Raw genomic sequence first — 20,159 nt, forward strand, 5'->3', positions numbered from 1 at the left:
GCCAAACTGCATTTTTGATTTCTTGAATTTTGCAATGCCGCTGTAAATAATGTTGGGTGAGGATCCAATGGGTTGCGCTTGTGTGTCGGTTTTTGCAAGGGCTCACTTCACTTTAGCATTTCTCCTACATATATCGGTACAAGTCATTCAATTATATCACGTACGGAATGAATTTATAGGGGAGAAACAAAATCTTTTACTTTGAATATGGGAAAATACTAGGAAACATTGACAAGACTACCAAGTTGCTAAGTTTTTAAACAAACTAGCCGCTTCGCAAGACACGTTTCTAGAGTGAAAAACAAAAAGCTTCGAACCCCGTTTGTAAACGGATAGAATTCAAAGCGGACATGGATATATCCAAATTAAGATTCGATTACAATATACACTATCCCGACAGATATTTAATATTTAGTATTGAATTCGATTCCGACTGATATTGTTTGAATTCGGATATTATCCGTAACCATTTATCCTGTAAATTTGAATATATGTCCGAATTCATATCTCAATTCGAATTCAGCAACAGAATTCGTTTGTTATTACTATTTTTGTAGCTCAAATAAATTTGAAAAATCAACCAGCCATATCCTCCTCTTTCTTAAGAATTTATATATCGATGGCAAAATGTAAATATAATTATATCTGAGAATTTATTTGTTATTTCACTTATTTGATGATATTATTAATAATAAATATTAAAATTTATTTTAAAAATAAAATGAATCCAGATATCGAATTCAAATATGAATTCGGATATACGGATACGGATCGTATATACCACTTACCAGATTCACATCCGCTAAGACCTAAATATCTCCTTAACATATTTGGATAATATCCGCTTGAAACGTCAAATTTTCAAATATTCATTTAGACTCTCCTCCCTCTGGTTTCGTATGATCGGATTTTGGCCCATTGGACTACTTTAATATTTACGTTGTCGCCCATCAAATGGACGGTTTGGATCATCCTATTATGTTAGGTGAAAGCGGCACCCTACTTTTTGAAAAATAGTGCTGGCTTAGACGGTTAGATCTAATAAAATCTCCTCCAAAAAGACCTATTTCCCTCTGCATTTGGGGTCTCTTGCCCTTAATTTGGCCGTTACTGTGGAGCCAAGCTTCTCAATAACCATCCAAATCCCATCCCCCAAAACCCCACTTCACAACTCTCATAAAACCCTCTCTCATTCTCTTTTCCCTTTAGTCAAAATCGAAGACCCAAAAAAAAAAAAAAAAAAAAAAAAAAACAAAGAAGATGCAGAGCTGCAAACAAACATTAGGGTTTTCCAATGAGAGGATTTATGAGGCGTACAATGAGCTCCATGGTTTAGCTCAGGAATTTGAAACCCCATTTGATGCTCCTGCAGTACTGGTGGTGGGTCATCAGACTGATGGGAAGAGTGCCCTTGTTGAAGCCCTAATGGGGTTTCAATTTAATCATGTTGGAGGTGGGACCAAGACTCGTAGGCCTATTACTCTTCATATGAAGTATGATCCTGAATGTGAGGTCCCACTTTGTCATCTTGTTTCTGATGCTGATCCCAGTCAAGTAGAAGAGAAATCACTTCAAGAAATCCAAGTGAGTTATTGGACTTTTCTGCTTTAAACCCAGTTTTTTTTTTTTGGTGAATTTGGATGTTTATGCATGAATTGGAAGTAAATGTAAGTTGGGTTGTAAAGAGAAACTGACCCAAGTTAGAGAACACATGCACAATGCTATGTTCTTCCTGTTTATTTGCCTATTTGGTTGATTATATCATATCATTTGAGAAATATAACCAATGCTGTAATTTGGAATGCATGCCATGTTCCAAGTGAATGGTCGTCTCTTTAGGTATGAAACCCAGTTGCATTTTGGGTGAATTTGAAGATTTTCCCACAAATTACATGCAGAATGTCGTTCGTAGTTTTAAAACTCCCCATGCGTTATCATATCATGGACTCCCCAGAGTCAACTTCCTTATAACTTGTCCGCGTTCTCCATTTTGCCCTACAGTGTCGATAAAAACTCCTTTCACTCTCCTGAATTCTGAATGCATCAACTGATTACTCGATCGCATCGAGCCGAGTCAACTAGGATTTTCTCTGGCCGTGTTTTGACCCGCATCTGCATTTTGAAACATTGATGTAGTTGGGTTGCACACCCAAACTGACCCCAATATCCACACCCATAATCTCTTCCAATTTATCCACCTATTTGCTTGATTATATCATATCTTTAGAGAATCGCAACCAATTCTATAATTGGCAATGCACACTAGGTAAATGATGTGATTTATTTCCTTCGAGTTTTGGATGGCTACAAGTGCAAATGTGATTTGTTTCCTTGAGTTGGGTGGCCGCATGTTCCATTGGGGGTGGAATACATCCTTTTAACTCCCCACCTCATTGATCCATATAATTTCATTCTTTTTTATGGTTTAACAACATCAAAAACCTAGTGACATGCCCTGTTGTGAATGCTTGATAATTTAGGAAATATTACATTTCACATGTAATTGATATAAATCTTTATACATAATAGATTCATCGCATTCTACCTGCAATTCATATAAATATAATTGTGCAACATATGTTGGCGTAGCATGCCATCAATATACTTACTGTTCTGGTTTCGCTATGCATTTCTGTTTTGATATGTGTTTTGGTGGGGATGAAAATCTATGGTCCTACCTAACTCATTCAATCGAGAACTTTTGTATTTATGGAATTAGATTGTTGGTTATTTTCTCCAATGATAATGCTGACCTTTTCTTATAGTACTATTAGTATTTTCTTCATGTTCATTTTGGTGTTTTTAGGCATTAAAGGATAAATTCAAGGTTTTTTGGTATGTTTGTGCGTGTGTATGATACTATATGAATCCTTGACTTTTATAATTTTTTACAGGCTTACATTGAAACTGAAAACATGAGGCTGGAGCGCGAGCCTTCTCAATTCTCGGCGAAAGAAATAATTATCAGAATAGAATATAAGTACTGTCCCAACCTCACCATAATAGACACACCGGGTCTTATCGCTCCTGCTCCAGTTCGGAATAATAGGGTTTTACAGGTGCGTCCTGAATAACCAATCCAATATTTTTCTGCTTGAACCAATTATAACATCAGTTTGTTGACCTGTTTAATATGCTTATCTGGTGTAGGAAGATGATAATTTTGGTAGCATGGTTACCTTTGTAAATATTTGATCTTGATAAATAATCCAAATTTTTATGTACTTAAGGGATTTATGTTTGTCTTCAAGTGTTTGTTGTAACTTGTGTGATTCTATAGCTTGGTTAAACTTCATCTGGTTGAGATGGAGTGATGAATTCCATAGAGTTGTGTTCCATTTGTGGGAAGTCTTATACTGCACACGTTCTCCTTTATATCCTTAAAAGGTTCCATGAATGCCTTGTAGTGATTGTTCTAAAATTCTGTAACCACATATCCCGTAATTAAATTTAGTACTCTGAGGTCTTCACCTATATTATGTAAGGTCCCACATCGGAAAGGGAGCTTGTCTTTAGGTTTTCAAGAAACCTGGTTCTTGTGAGTATGGGTACGTCGTAGTAAAAGGGTAGCTAGGATTTCCTTAATTAACTAGTATAACTCTAATGACCCCCTCATAAGACACATACAGAACAAACCTAATCAACTTCATAATACTTTGCTTGTTTAATCACTAAATTTCCCTTCAAATTCATAAATTGTTTATTTAACTTAGAAATTTCCTTAATTATATGGAGGTACACTCTTTTGTGTGTTTGTTTAGTCTCTTTTTCATGAATTGATTGTTCTATTAGCCTTGTAGTTTGAATTTTCCATGAAAAAAAAACTGTTAACTTGAGAGAATTTGGGAAGTAGAATTTCGGGGACGAAATTCTTTCTAAGGGGGTTGGAAAGTAATACCCGACCCTGCCAATAAAGAATTAAATAAAAAGAATGATGGCTGAATTTCGGGGACAAAATTCCCTTTAAGGGGGGTAGAGTGTAATGCCCGACCCCACCAAAGGTCGGTGAAATTGGTAAAAATATAATTTAATCTTGGCCGTAGATTCCCCGATTGAAGATCAATGGTTTAGAATTTAGATCTTTGATTGGAGCCTTTTGATCCATTAGATCCACAATTGAACCCCTAAGATCGTCGATCAAACTCGAGTAGACATTATATCATGTCACTCGAGCATCGATCTCCTTTGTTTTTGCAAGATCATAAGAGTTAACAAATCTATGGCCCATATCCAATTATCTTAAAAGTCATCACTCAATCTAATCTTGAAATTTTCCATAGAATTGATTTTGTATGGAAAATATCTTCCCAAATCCACATAGGTTGGACAAATTTCCCAGAAGGGGAAATTGTGCCCAATCATGGGATCTGCCTAAATGGCAAATTTCCCATGGCTGTCATTCTTTCTATCTTTTTGGTAATAAAAAAAGGCCGAAATGACCGAAATTTAAAGAAAACCTTGCTGTTAGATTATAGATAATTTACATTGTACATCTCCTTACAAGATGTCATTTGAGCCTCTATCATAATTTACTTAACACTTTTACAAGCTCATGTTCTCTACATCATATTCTACATTTCTTACAAAAATAACATTTTTAAAATTATATTGTCTCATGCCTTTGCAGGGGCAAGCTCGTGCAGTGGAGGCCCTTGTGCGAGCCAAAATGCAACATAAAGAGTTCATTATTTTATGTCTTGAAGATTGTAGTGATTGGAGTAATGCCACTACACGTAGGGTAGTAATGCAAGTATGTGTGCCTTCTAATTTAGCAGTTTATACTTCTCATCTTCTTGATTTCTTCGAGGAGTTCATTCCAATCTAGTGTAATTGCATTGTCAGTCTAAACTTTGGAATTTCTCTCATTGGTTGCTTGTAGATTGATCCTGAGCTATCAAGGACGGTTGTTGTCTCTACAAAGCTTGACACAAAAATACCTCAATTTGCAAGATCTTCTGATGTGGAAGTTTTTCTAAGGCCACCTGCTTGTACACTTGACAGTTGCATATTGGGTGATTCTCCCTTCTTTACTTCTGTGCCCTCCGGAAGAGTTGGTTCTGGAAATGAATGTGTTTACAGATCAAACGATGAGTTTAAACAGGTTAGTTTACCACTGTTCTTATTACAATTTGATTGCCACTTGTCATTGGATTTTAAAAAAAAACTATTTTCACTATTTTCGTGTCATTGGATCGTTAACTATTTAATGATGAGCTTTCTTAAATGGCTTCACTTAGCACAACTTAGCTGCCACTTGTCATTGGATTTTAAAAAAAAACTAGTTTCCTGATTTTGTTTATTGCTCTTGGTCCCCCCCAGTAAAATCATGGTATATAGCATTAGCAATTAGTTGTCTCCGCGTTGTAAAATCATGTTATATAGCACTAGCAATTAGTTGTCTCCAATGAGGCTTTTTTTTATTTAGTTGTTTTTTGAAATGATTTTCTGGATTACATTTTGTCCATCAAACTAAATCTAACAAGTTAAGCGGCTGTTAGTGTGAACTCAATCATCTAGTCAAGTCACTTTGTCTAAACAGCCTTAATTTCAGAGAGAATTTTGATTGTGAGAGGCGGTGGCATCCTAGTTAGATGTGAATCTGTGATTAGTTACGTCTCTATTAGGAGAGATGATGCGGACAAGTGGATTTAGAGTCTTCCCATTTGATTATTACCAAAATCTCTAGAAACCTCTAAAAATCATGATTATCATTGTTGAGTCTTCCCATTTGATTATTACCAAAATCAAGAGCAGATCATGATCGAGAGATGAAAGAATTCCCTTAGAAACCCTTTATAGTTGTGAAGAATCTCTTGAGGCTATGATATTATGTCAATCACAGTTCGTTGGGAATATGCTGGTTGTATTATTCCATTAATGAGAATTGTTCATATAGACTACAGTAAAGTATCAATAATAAAGAAAATACCACTCACCATTCAAAAAATAATAATGTAAACACCACTATAATACTGGGCTCCAGTTTCCGCATTTTCTTTATAAATTCAAGAAAAAATGCCAAAGATATATAGCAATATTTCTTTTGACCTTTTTTATTAATTTTTTCTTGTTGCTGTGTGTGCGATCCCGTTAGGTATAAAACTAGGGAATGTTTCATGTTGTGTTACATAATTCATGTTGAGTAGAGTTTTACTTAACCACCCTGAGTTTTATGTTGGCATATGGCACTGATCATAAACTTCGAAAAAGTTTCTTTGGTAGAACACTCAGAATGGGCATGCCTTCGTGTACAAATATGTTACCTGTTTTTCAGGTGAGTGTTCACTTCAAACTGTGACCGGCCTTTCAACTGGGTGTTCTGTGACTACCCTCATTTATCTTCTGTGATAAAGTTGAAATTTAAACTATCGTGGTGGTGAGCATATCAAATTGCATTCGAACCTCTTGCTATGTTTAGTGAAGCTCTGTGTTTAAACCGTTAGGTCACAGGTTTAATTTCACCTTTGGTATAGATAGAAAAGATGAGCTTGTCAAATTAGTTGTTAAACATCTGCTGAAGTTTATTTTTATTTTTTGGAACAATTACTAATGAGGGACACAAAAATGACGTGATTGTCAGTAGGACCCATGCTTTTCTGAAATTATCAATGAGGGACAAAAGAGGTCTTGTCAGTAAAAGCTGGACGAAAATGCCCTTTGGCATTTACAACACGTTTTCACTTTGTTTTTTCCTTCTTCCCTCTTCTTTTACTTTTCCATTTTCACCTTTTTGCTTTTTTACCCTACTAGTCACCTTCCTCCTCGTTCAACCATCATTGTTGCTGGCAAGTCTTGAAAACTTGAAAGTTGAGTTCGTACTGTCTATCTCTCTGTATCTAAGTTTTTTTTTTTTTTTTTTTAAAGTGTTCTGCACTATTTTTCATTCATCTGTTTCCGATTTATCTTGTTTAGGGTTTAAGCGGTTTGTATTTTATGGTATGTTCTGGAGATAATGGATAGATGGCTTCACTCACTTTTTGGAAGACAAGTGTTTGTATAAGAAAAATTTGATGTAATACATGAATGGATGGCTACACATTTTTTGATGTGCTTCAATTTTTTTGCAATACACAAATTGGGATGTAATACATGAAGCACATTTAATGAATACAACATCCTTCTTTTGTTATTTCTATCATGAGCAGAATTGTAATACAATTAGAAGAGTTGCTATAGGCAGGGGTTTTGTAGCAGAGGGGTTTATCAACCCTCTGGAAGGGGGTTAGCAACACTCAAAAGTAGGGTTACCGATTTCTGAATGGGCTTATCAAGTCCCTGAAAATTGGCCGAGGGTATTGGAGTTTTGGAAGGGGGTTTTCAAGCCTCTGGAGTTGGGGTTATCTAGCATAAAAAATGGGGTTACCAATTTCCGAATGGGCTTATCAAGTCCCTGAAAATTGGCCGAGGGTACTAAGAGTTTTGGAAGGGGGTTTTCAAGTCTCTGGGATTGGGGTTATCTAGTATCAATAAAGGGGTTACCAATTTTCGAACGAGCTTATCAAGTCCCTGAAAATTGGCTGAGGGTATTGGAGTTTTGGAAGGGGGTTTTCAAGTCTTTGGGATTGGGGTTATCTAGTATAAAAAAATGGGGTTACCAATTTCCAAATGGGCTTATTAAGTCCCTGAAAACTGGCCGAGGGTACTGGAGTTTTAGAAGGGGGTTTTCAAGTCTCTAGGATTGGGGTTATGTAGTATCAAAATGGGGTTACCAATTTCCGAATGGCCTTATCAAGCCCCTTATGAACACGTTTTTACTTCCTTTTTTTCACTCGTTCATTTTCACCTTTTTTTTCTTTCTACCCTACGATTCATCTTCCTTATCCGCCATTGAAAGGGAGAAGGAGAAATGCAAAACCCTAAAACAAATAAAAAACAAAACCTAGATACATAGAGGTAGATGAGAATGAACTTACGTTTCTAGTTTTCGAGACTTCCCAGCGACAATGGTGGCTGAACGATGAGGAAGATGACTGGTAGGGTAAAAAAACAAAGTTGAAAATGAAAAAGTAAAAACAAGAGGGAAAGAAGAGAGAAGAGGGAAAAGTGAAAAACTAAAACGTGTTGCTTAAGAAAAGGGCATTTTCGTCCAGCTTTTACTAACATGACCTCTTGTGTCCCTCGTTGATAATTTCAAAAAAGCATGGGTCCTGTTGACAATTACGTCATTTTTGTGCCCCCCGTTTGTAATTTTTCCTTATTTTTTTTACCTGCCAAAAAAGAGTTATTTTTTTTTGTTCTTTCGTGCAAATGCAGGCTATTTCATTGAGAGAGTTTGAAGATGTTGCATCTTTGGAAGGAAAGTTAGGTCGGTCTCTATCAAAGGAAGAAAGAAGTCGAATAGGTGTGAGCAGCCTTAGGATATTTTTGGAAGAACTACTACAGAAAAGGTACAAATATTTTATCTTCCATTTGATCAGCTCACTATAATTTCAGTTTTATATTCTCTAAAGTAGTGCATCATGTGAAACTTTCATGTAAAGGTATATGGACAGCGTTCCGCTAATCATTCCGCTTCTTGAAAAGGAGTATCGAAGCACAACAAGAAAGCTACATGAAATAAAACAGGAACTCAGGTCAGTAGTTCGCTTTTTTAATATCTTTGTTGTGAACTCTTAGAGCTGCACCTACTGATCTGCGCCTATTATATGCAAGGTTTAAAATTTCGGTTTCGGTGTCAGTTTCGGCAGTGTCCGAAACTGAAAATTCGGCCGAAATCCGGTAATAAAAAACAAAATTTCGCTCATTTCGGCTGACATTTTGGAAAAAACCAAAAAAAATCTGAAAAAATACTAAAAATTAGAAATGACTGAAATTTCAGCCTAAATTTCAGAAATTCCAAAATTTCAGCCAAAATCTGGGCCGACACCGAATACATGTACTTTCCGCGTCGGCCTTGGCCGAAATCCAAAATTTCGGTATTTCGGCCAAAATTTTAAACCATGGTACATGTGCGTAGCATTTCCATTTGCTTGTGTTATGAAGCTGCAGATGAACTTTTTTGCCTCGATTTTGAGGTTGTATTTCGATCCGACCTTAAACACACAATGAAAGAAAAGGAAAAAAATAAAACAATAAGGGGAGAACTCTGTTTTCTCAACTGTCAGAAGTGTGTTACTAGTTTTCTTTCTTGTCTCTCTTTGCATGAGATCCTGTTTTAAAATCACAATTATAAAACAGTAAATGAGATAATTAGATAGTCAACTGTTCTTTAAGTTTGCTTACTTAGTGTTGGCCTATTTATATGCAGTGATTTGGATGAAGTGAAACTAAAAGAGAAGGGGCGCATGTTCCATGATTCATTCCTAACCAAGGTTTTTATCTATTAGAGCATCTCCATATGAGAACAGTATAAGTTCCTTCTTGGATTTTTTGTTATCTACTTTTTATACCACATGGACCTCGCATGCTGACTTTTTCTGCTTTCTGATATAAATTCATCCTTATGGCCAATGGTATAACTCCGAGGATAGAGAATTTTTTGTTTGTTTGTTTTACTTTGGCCCTTTGTTTCTTTCAGCTATCATTGCTATTGAAAGGGACAGTGGTAGCCCCTCCTGATAAATTTGGTAAAATCATCTTGATTTTGTTTATTATTTAGAATTTTTTGGCAGTGGTAGTTTTCTTATGACTTATCTTTAATAATTACCAAATAAATTCCCTATTGTTGGGAAATACTTGATTAGTTCAGTGCGGGGCCCCTTTGGTTTTGGTTGCAGGGGAAACACTTCAAGATGAGAGAGTAAATGGAGGGGCATTCATTGGTACTGATGGTCTCCAGTTCCCATACAAGTTGATCCCTGTAAGTTATATGATGAAAGTTTGGCTAGTGTAACCCTGGGCAATCTCAGAGTTATTTTATTTTATTTTTTTGAATGATTCTCAGAGTTTTTTTTGTGGCTTGCTATTTTTTTGAAATTTTGCACCCTACGAAATTCTTTCAATCAGACCACCCTTATATCATGTGAAATTCTAACACTATTCTTAAAATACCAGAAATACCCATAAAGTTGATAAAAATAGGGAAATGATTTCAGCACAACTATGTTTTGATACAAGACGCTTATGTTTCTTGTCTTTTAGTATTTAATTGTCATGTAAGTGCTTTTTGGGAACCGTAAAACCCTTTTACAGCTCTTTAAATTGTAAAAGACAAAAAACATGAGCGTCTGGTATCAAAAATGTTTGTGTTGAAATCATTTCCCTAAAAATATCTGAAAATTATAGAACTTCCATAAAAAACAAGAAATGCTAAGAAAACTCAGATGTCATTACCAAAAATATGAATGCACATCAAATATTTCTATGGTGGATCATCTTTAGGAATTATTAATTAAATTGAATGGAAAATGCTATACCTCAAAAATGGAGATAGGAACGGAAGCAGATTACAGGTTAGTTTTCAATGGTTTCATCATCCGAGTGACGTGGGGAGGACATGTAACTGGGTGGATCTGGCTTCGAAGCTCTACCTTATGGATCCTATCGCTTCTTAAGGAAAGTAATTGCGGAAATATATAATGGGTTTGAAACCAAACCCAACGAGTTGTTATAGGAAGAATAAAATAAAAGATGGTACTTGGCCTCTAAAACATTGAAGCTAGCTCTGGATTGTGAAGCCACACACTTACAAAAGTGGTCTGCTGCTCTAGTGCCATGGCTATTGATTTTTTTGTCACACTCCTATACATTATAAATGATTTAGTTACTGGTTGATATTGTAAGTACTGATGTTATGATAATTTTAAATTATTTAAGATTATTGAATTACTACAGCATGGATACAGTATCCTTGAAGTACTAATACGTGGGAGGGCATAGGTTCTGCACAGATTTGTAATTGTGTGGGTAACATAGTCGTTATTCATATCCTGGTTATATAAATAGCATAGTATTTTTATGACTTAAAGGCGCGTGGCATGGTGGATACTTTTGGACATTGCTAATGATTATGCATGTGTGTAATGGAACTGGGTATTAGGTTGCTTTGGTAATAGAATTACTTCAACATTATTATGAGTTGATTAGTTTAAAGACATCATTTTGGTTTTTTTATTCATTAAAGCCTGCATTTATTGATTGTACTCAATTATTATCATTACTCGGTTGTCTAATGAAGTGTAGAATTTCTACTTTAGCATGGGACATTGTGTTATACTTAATGAATTGTAATAAAATACCGGGTTTTATTCTTTTCATATATTGGTAAAGTGATGCATATACCTACATCTTTTATCTTGATTTGCATGTCTCTTACTTCAAATTTTCATTTCCAAATCTGTCTGAATTTATTAGCTTGCATGTAATTATGTAGAATTTCTACTTTAGCATGGGACACTGTGTTATACTTAATGAATTGTAAATAAAATACCGGGTTTTATTCTTTTCATATATTGGTAAAGTGATGTATATAGTATATACCTACATCTTTCATCTTAATTCGCACGCCTCTTACTTCAAAATTTCATTTCCAAATCTGTCTCAATTTATTAGCTTGCATGTAATTAAGAGTTTTACTCTTAGAATGCTGGAATGCGACTATATGGGGGTGCACAATACCATCGCGCAATGGCAGAATTTCGTTTTGTGGTTGGAGGAATTAAGTGTCCTCCGATTACGCGGGAGGAGATAGTAAATGCATGTGGGGTTGAAGATATTCATGATGGGACAAACTATTCTAGGTAATTAGAGTGTTCCATATTCATGTTATTCTAAATTTTATTACATTATTCATTTGAAGTGGCAATAACTTTTGGATTTTGGTTTTTGAAACTTTGTTGAGTTAGGACTGCTTGTGTGATTGCTGTCGCAAAGGCTCGTGATACGTTTGAGCCTTTTCTTCATCAGGTGAAAGATTCAACATTATCTCTTGATACATGCTTTGCGATTTTAGAGCCAATGAGGCCTTTGCCAGTCCATAATTGATATCTAAATTGCACATAACGAATTCAATGAGTGTGGTTCTTTATCTATAAATATTGTTTGATATTGATTCAAGGCATTGGTTATAGAAATATGAGTCATCTGTTGAGACCTGTACATTTTTCTCTTTTGGATTAATTTTCCTCCTTTAGTTTTATGTCTTACTGAAGGGGCATACTTATAATTTCACTAGTCTACATTTAATAAAATCAAGTTCATATGTGAGGTACATAGAGAACTCATGTGATTCTACTACTCTTTCTAAGTTTTCTACTAGGCATCAGAGCACAAAATACTAGAAGTAGGATTCTCAACTCTTTCTTCAATATTCAAACTTACATTCATCATTTGAGGTTAATGTTGTGAAGAACTAGTTTTCATCGTTGAATATTGCTATATATATATATATATATATATATATATATATATATATATATATATATAGAGAGAGAGAGAGAGAGAGAACAGTTTCTACACACTAGTGTAGATAAGTTATCTACACACAAGCTTCAAATACAGTGGGGGCTACATTGTTTGCGTGATCCAAAGCATTCATTTGATTGGCCCTCACATAGATAGGGTGTGCCCAAAAAATCAGCTATATATATATATTGTTTTTTTCCTTTTATTTCTTGGACTGGAGATACCATTTCTATTCTATAAATGTTGTTTGCAGTTTGAATCAATTCTGTATTTATGGAAGGTTCCAGTGAGGAATTTGGGATTGCACAGTTACCAGCCTCTTTTTTTTTATTAAATTTTAATTTAGCGGTTTCAAATGACGATACATGGTAGTGAATTACATTAGACGATGTTTATGATGATGAATACCACGGTCCAGTTTTATTTTTTGTATGAAATTTATAATTTATTAGCAATTCTTTTCTTGCAACAGTTGGGATTTAGGCTCTTACACATTTTAAAGAGGTTGCTTCCTATATCTGTCTACCTACTCCAGGTATGAGCTCCGTCTTCTACTGAACTTGTATTTTTGGTTTCTTGATGTTCATATCTTTTGTTTGTAGTCTTTGTTTCCCTCAATGTCTTCTCACTAGGCCTTCCTAAACTGATTTTCCAACAGAAAGATGGTGAGTATCTAAGTGGCCATGATGTATTTCTGAGGCGTGTTGGGACTGCTTTCAATAGTTTCGCAGAATCTACCGAAAGAGCATGCCGTGAAAAGTTAATCATCAACCCTAAGTTTTAAACTCATCTTGCTTATGATAATACATCTTTAAATTTCATGAGTACTGTATGTGTAAGTTGTTCGAGAACTAGGTGCTATCAAGGCTGCAAAGTTTAAGGCAATAAAGATTTGTCATGAAGGGATTCTGTTGTGTCTTGTTTTCTTTTTTCCATTGTGTACTAAATAATTTCTCCTTTGAGCTAATGTTTCTTATTCATGAAATGGTGGTAGTGGTAGTCGAAGTTTATGAATGATTTATTTGTTGGGTTTGGTATCTCTTATTTAGGGCTAACCTCAGGCTCCATAAGAGTGGAACTAGGCGCAGATGGATGACTGAAAAAGGGCTCAGACTCAAAGAATGTAACATTTGCCAACACAAACCACCGACGAAGACGGGGACTATAACAACGATAGCCTTTGTAGGTACGGGAGTAACCCAGAAAGACACAACGTTCATTTGCCAACACAAACCACCGATGAAGACGGGGACTATAACAATGATAGCCTTTGTAGGTACGGGAGTAACCCAAAAAGACACAACGTTCATTTGCCAACACAAACCACCGACGAAGACGGGGACTATAACAACGATAGCCTTTGTAGGTACGGGAGTAACCCAGAAAGACACAACGTTCCGACCGAGGATCGAGTGTCCCTACGAGGACCTAAATGATGAACAAAACAGACACACCGAAAGAGGCGAGGAGTGAGTGGAAATGGATCCTGCTGAGGATATAAAACCTGAAAGAGGGAGTCACCACTTAGGACAGATGACGGAAGGCGATTCGCAAGAAACCAAGAAGTCAAAATAGCCTCACTCCAAAAAAGACTTAGGAACCCACATCTGAAAGAGTAAGGTGCAGGCCACCTCTAGTAAATAACGCAATGACAACAAATGACGAAGAGAGAGAAACACACAACAATCGATCACAAAGATGGGAAAATAGAGATGGAGAGACCAACTAGACGAAAAGATGGCTCATATCGCGGCTCCGCTGACAAGAGACAAGCGTAGAGAGGGAGCCATCGAGAAATCGAAACAAAGCCGCGAAGAATAGATAAAAAAAGAACTAATATAAATCAGCACATGAGGCGAGGGTGGATAGGGTTCGTTAGAAAACTAGAGTTAGGGTTTCAAAATAGGGGGTCACGAGGGCTGGAGAGAGGGGAGAGGGGGTCGCGGGGGTGAGGAGGGGTGGGGATGTCGCGCGGGACAGGGGAGGGCTGTGGATGTTAACGCAGGGGCAGGAGAGGACTTGGGTGGTGCCGCGGGGTAGCGTGGGTCACGGGAGGGGCACCGCGAGATCGAGGAGAGAGGAGGAGGGCAGGAAGAGGTGATGGTGAGGGCCGAGTGTCTCGGGGAGGGAGGAGGTGAGGGCGGCGGTGGCATGAAGGTGATGGAGAAGATGGAGGTCCCTAGGGATCGCAAACCCTAGGGCTCTGATACCACGGCGAAGATGAATTGGATACTGCAGCATAAAAATATAGGGAGCCCCGCTGCTAATATGTATTTGTGGGAGGTTCCATTAATATTCCACGAGAAGAATCCCCTTGGGGGGATGCTGGTCCTAGCCAGGTCGTTGGCTAGGATATCAAATTTGGTAGTACCCCTACCGTGGGGATATAGTATTGTTGCTGGTTGCAGTAGTTTCCTTGAATGATCAATAATCTGTTTAGGAGACAATTTGCACTGCAGTCTCCAAATATATGAGAAAATTTAGAAACAAGAATTGAAGTGCATCACTCTCAATTCTTACATTAGAAAAAGAACTAAATCAATGGGGTTATGATAAAAAAAACCCTTTGAGATACCTAGAAGGAGACAATTTGCACAACTGTCTTCAAAGACGACAAGCGCATTCCGAATGTGAGAAAGCAATAGAAATTATATACATAATCACATAATTGGATACATATTTGAATGGAAAACAAATAGGTGACGTCTTTATTATCTGCAACAGTTATCTGATTGTTTAATTTTTCTCTTGTCTCAGATTGTATCTACTGTTTATGATTCGGGCACCTTGTACTGCTCTTTGTATGGTTTTTCGTGATCAAGAATCCAATTACCTTTTCTCAAAAATAATTACGTACATGTCTGTGTGCGGGCTGGCGGGCGCGCGTGCTTATTCATGCAGGTGTGCCCATGTGCACGCATGTGTGCATGTGCATGTGTGTGCGGAATGTTTTATCAAGAGAGAAAAAAGAAAGAAAAAGGAATAAGAAAGACCCAGAAGTAACGTGAGTTTGGTCAGATTATTCGCTGTACTTCTTGACTCAAGCATAAGACCCCAAATATTCCTTTCTAAATTTCATTTGGGTAGTACTTCGGAAATCCATCATAAGGAACTCAACATTCTGGAAAGAAAATCATAAATTCCAGAATATAAACAGTTCAAACCTCTATAGTTTCAACTCATTCTCAACATGAACCTTACATATACTAACTAGTGCCAATCGTATGGACCTGGACAATGAGGAGGTAGAAAGTGCCAAGCAGATTTGCATTAGACCAATAACTTCAATTAGATTTGTTCAAAGAGATAGAATATGGATATCATATCATATCAATTAATCGACATCAAAACCTTAGGTGTTGATGAGGCTCCATGTAGACTCACTGGATTGTACGTGATCTATTGCGTCTCTTTAGTCAGACTTTACATTGATATAAACACAGAGAATAAACAAAGTCCCTAATGTATTTGTAATGTGGTCAAAAGGCAAAAGGAAAAACCTCCTTCCATGTACAAAATTTTTGTAATTCATGTCATACCATGGAGATATTTAATCATTAGAAATCTGGGTCAAAGATAATTTTCGGAGGCCCCTCTATTGACCTGTTTTCTGATTCACCATTTTTTATTCAAAAAAAAATAAAAATGCCCTCAAACCAGAACGAATGTCCTAGAAGCATTCGTCATTCCATTCATTCCAATTGAATCCTTGATGATTATTTACTTTCAAGTTTTAAATTATGGTTGTGCACTTATCTCTTGCCTGTGTGGCTTTAAATAATCTTGTTTCAGATGTATGGAGGATTTAGTGAGTACCACTCGCTATGTCTCTTGGTCCCTACACAATAAGGTAAAAACATTGTTCACTGTTGGACCAATAGTTGTTCAACATTCAGTATTGTCTTGGTTCTACTTTCTATCGGTGCAACCCTTTAACTATCACTTATGGTCTTAATTTCAGAATCGAGCAGGATTGCGTCAATTCTTAGACTCATTTTCTGGCGCACAACAATCCACTCTTACTGGTAATGTTTGAATGGTTCTTGGTGGTAATTCAGTTGTTGCGGCAGTGCTTTTTTTTTTTTTTTTTTTTAATGTTTGTTGCGGCAGTTTCTCCAGATTCATCCTTCGGGCCCGCTACAAAGGATAATAAGCATGACAATAAGCCAAGGGAAGATATGAAGCTTTACCCTTTCTCACCAAACATTGACTCAAGCACTTGTATTCATACAACAGAGACAAGGCTGGTTGATCTTTTAGATAACACCCTTTGGAACCGAAGGCTCGCTCCCTCATCTGAAAGGATTGTTTATGCTTTAGTGCAGCAAATATTTCATGGCATAAGGGAACATTTTTTGGCCTCTGCAGAACTAAAGGTGTGTATCTGCATACAAGGTTTGAAATTTCGGTTTTGGCTTTGGTTTCAGCCTCAGCCGAAAACGAAATGTCGGTGGAAATCTTATAATTTTGGCCGAAATTTTTAATTTTCGGTTTTGGTTTTGGCCGAAATTTTTAATTTTGGCTTTGGTTTTGGCTGAAACACCGAAATCCGAAATTTGGGACAAAATTTCGGTGTTTCAGCCAAAATTGAAAACCATGTCTGTATATACAATATTTCTTCATAGTTTCACACATCAACTCTTATATTATTTGACAGAATATCGAGCTCTAAAATGAATTACAAAATAGTGATTTGGGAACCAATGTATCTGCTCATCTTTAGTCTCTGTACTTTCATTTCTTGGAAAAAATTTTAATGAGATGTTTGGTAGATCCAACTTAAAGGATTACATTCTGGTTTTATTTCATTTTCACACCCATTCCGATCATATGCATAGTGAAAAACTTTCGATCTGTTCATTTTATTAATTTTCAAGAACTGAATATTCTTGGATCTGGTTTCCGAATTTAGGCATATCAATTTTATTCAAACGCTAGCCTTGATCATACAATTCCATCTATCTCCTTCTGGTAGCACTTTCACTTCTTTTGTTGACAAAAGCTCTATGTTTATTCGGCCTTAGAATGTTCCACTTGATCTACTCCTTTTTTGATTTTAAATTGAGGAGAAGATTTATTATGAAGCTACTTTTGTGAAGTGTGGACTGCTCTTCTGTAGATTTATGTGGTCTTCTTTGTAGGCTATTGTGCATTTATGAGGTTGTCGTTCTCTTTATCATGGGTGCTTTTGTACCTTTTGTGTAACGAATTGGATTGTGGATGCAAAGCTTGCAATCTAAAAAAAGATAGCAAGTTTCACACAAATTGAATCCAAAATCCAATTTGATTGTGCACCTAAATTAGCCCTTAGCTATGTCACAAATATTTCTGATATTTTCAAAATATAGCGATTTTATCGTGATATTTTGATAAAACGACAAAATCCCAAAATAATCCCAAGAATTTAAAAAGGGAAATGATAAATGCGCCCTTTTTCATCACTTGGGACACCCAGCTACATTGTATCTATGACTGCAAAGGGGCTGATGTACTTCACATTTGAAGGAATGAAGTGACCTGATTGCCACGTACAATGCAGCTGGGTGTCCCAAGTGATAAAAAGGGGCGCATTTATCATTTCACTTTAAAAAATATAGCGATATTTTCATTTACCTCAATGATATCATGATATTTTCTCGAAATTTTTTCTTAACTCATATGTTTTTATATATTTTTAAATAGTTTTATTTTATCGCTTTTTCCCCAATATAAACCTGAAAAAAATAAAAAATAAAAAGATTAATATTTCCTGATACTTACCTTACCAAGAAATTCCCAAGAGCGATATTTGTGACATAGGCCCTTAGATATCTATTTTACATAAACAATTCCTAAGCCTCATGTATACTGAATGTCATTATGTCTTTTCCAGTTCAACTGCTTTCTCCTCATGCCGGTAGTCGACAAGTTGCCAGCTCTACTGCGAGAAGACCTGGAGTCTGCATTCAAAGCCGACTTGGATAATGTCTTCGACATTACTCATCTACGAAACTCTCTCGAGCAGAGGAAGCGGGATTCCGAGATTGAGCTGAAACGGGTATCTTCCTCATCCCTGTTTTTTTTCTGTCCTAACTCCTAAGGCCCTGTTTGGATTGCAAGAAAAAATTTCTGACGGAAAATATTTTCTTGGGAAATTTTTTTTTCTTTCAACTATTTAGAGAAGTGATATGATTATGGTTAATCTAGAAGGATATTTTCATAAGTTGAAGGTCCCTCTTAAGTAAAAATTGAATTGAGTTGGATCAACTTATCTTTTATCTCGTGTAACAAAAAAAATTCTTGCAATCCAAACAGGGCCTGAATGTAGAATGGGTTCCATATCAGTGACTTGCACCTGGTTGTTATTGATTCATCTTGGACATTTTCTGCTGGGTATTGCAGATACAAAGGCTGAAAGAGAAATTCAGAATGATACATGAACAACTGAGTTCCCATCAGGTTCAACACTGCTGAGTCATAGAAGGGCAAGAGAACAAAAGGACCAACCATTTCAGGACCTCTAACAGTATGGAAGTGTTGCTCTATTGAAAATTGTTGGACCACTTTCAAATTTTAGGTAATTCTCATTTTTTTAAATATTTGATGGGTAATTTTATTTCTCATTCGACCAATTTCTTTAATTTTCCCACCAAGTAATACCTAAAATTTTAACCGACATTGTGTAGTTATGAGTTTGAATATTGCTAAAAAATGTGGATGTTAAGCTCTTTTCTAGCAGGCACTTTTATGGGCTCCCATTTGTGCCTTGTGGACATAATTGGATCCATTGATCTGACCCGTGACGACGAAAATTATGACCGTCGATCCCACCTTGATCGGATGATCTTAGCTCTTTGATCCATCAAGCCTCATTTTGGGTTTCACCAAGAAAAGCTGAACTCTGTCGATTGCCTCGTGATGGATTGAAAACTCAATCCTTAGAATCAATCCCGACCGACCATGTGGCTCGTTGGGCTCGAGTTTGTGTGGAGTTCAGCAGTCTATACAGAACAATGGAAATGTGAACCTGGGTCCCATTACTTGGGACAATGGATTAATGGGAGCATGCAAACAGACCCAGTGCTGACACGTGTACCTTTACGGGGCATGTTTGTCATTTTATAATTTTGAAATATTAATGCATTGTTGGGTAACTGGCGTTGCTCAGGGGGCTGTTCGGACGCTCCCTGAAACCGGCGCGTCTTACTGCAATTCGCCGAAAGCGATAAAATCCTGATTACAGGCGGAATTAGAATAGGAATGGAATGTGATGCTAATCCCGATTCGCACCAAACTGACTCTCTGATCACTTTTGAAATCGGCGAAGATGCAACTAGGGTTGGGTTGAGCTTTCGGTAATTAAAATGAATTAGAATCAACCGAAAACCGACCCGATTTTATGGTAAAATCACAACCCGAATTCGTAAAAATCAACTCGAGTTGCACTCCTATTCGCCACCACTATTCAATTCTTATTATTACCAACTCTACTTGCCTTTTGTTGCTCATCAGTTGGGCAAAAACAATGTTTGACCCAAACCAATCACATCCTTATTAATAAGAGAAATAATTATACTACAACATCAGAAAAAAAAAAAAAATTGCTATAGTTAGGGTGCCCCTATTGGCTGGAAAATACCATCCAGCATTTAAAAGTTAAAACACTTTGAAATGCAGCCTTTATAAATGCACGTTTAGCTAATCTGCATTTCTTTTCCTTAATCAAACTACTTTTTTCCTCCGTTAGCTTTTCTTTTCGTTTAATTTCCTTCTCTTTTTCTTCTTCTTTCTGGCCAGCCTATACAAAGTTTCACTTTCATTTTACTCTCAATCACCTT

General features: G+C 36.6%; 1 protein-coding gene across 1 annotated transcript; it reads left to right on the top strand.

Moving 5' to 3' along the window:
* The first annotated feature begins 1,042 nt into the window (after positions 1-1,042).
* On the top strand, positions 1,043-19,598 carry ARC5 (P-loop containing nucleoside triphosphate hydrolases superfamily protein). The gene is made up of 18 exons (XM_077393669.1): positions 1,043-1,584; positions 2,895-3,059; positions 4,628-4,750; positions 4,880-5,101; positions 8,254-8,387; positions 8,481-8,573; positions 9,248-9,311; positions 9,518-9,566; positions 9,717-9,799; positions 11,521-11,678; positions 11,784-11,844; positions 12,815-12,877; positions 13,001-13,101; positions 16,135-16,192; positions 16,304-16,367; positions 16,453-16,718; positions 18,215-18,379; positions 18,724-19,598. Exons 1-18 carry the CDS (start codon positions 1,261-1,263, stop codon positions 18,793-18,795), a joined length of 2,265 nt encoding a protein of 754 aa, XP_077249784.1. The 5' UTR covers positions 1,043-1,260; the 3' UTR covers positions 18,796-19,598.
* The last annotated feature ends 561 nt before the right edge of the window (positions 19,599-20,159 follow it).

This window comes from Tasmannia lanceolata, unplaced genomic scaffold, assembly GCF_043159265.1.
Source record: "Tasmannia lanceolata isolate RefF3 unplaced genomic scaffold, GAP_Taslan_0.1 ptg000013l, whole genome shotgun sequence".
Classification (NCBI taxonomy): Eukaryota; Viridiplantae; Streptophyta; class Magnoliopsida; order Canellales; family Winteraceae; genus Tasmannia; species Tasmannia lanceolata.

Bases quoted from the DNA above. Each gene is read 5' to 3' on its own strand.
- ARC5 (XM_077393669.1), top strand. From the start codon at position 1,261: ATGCAGAGCTGCAAACAAACATTAGGGTTTTCCAATGAGAGGATTTAT. The intron at 4,751-4,879 runs GTATGTGTGCCT...GGTTGCTTGTAG, and splicing joins CACGTAGGGTAGTAATGCAA to ATTGATCCTGAGCTATCAAG. The intron at 5,102-8,253 runs GTTAGTTTACCA...GTGCAAATGCAG, and splicing joins CAAACGATGAGTTTAAACAG to GCTATTTCATTGAGAGAGTT.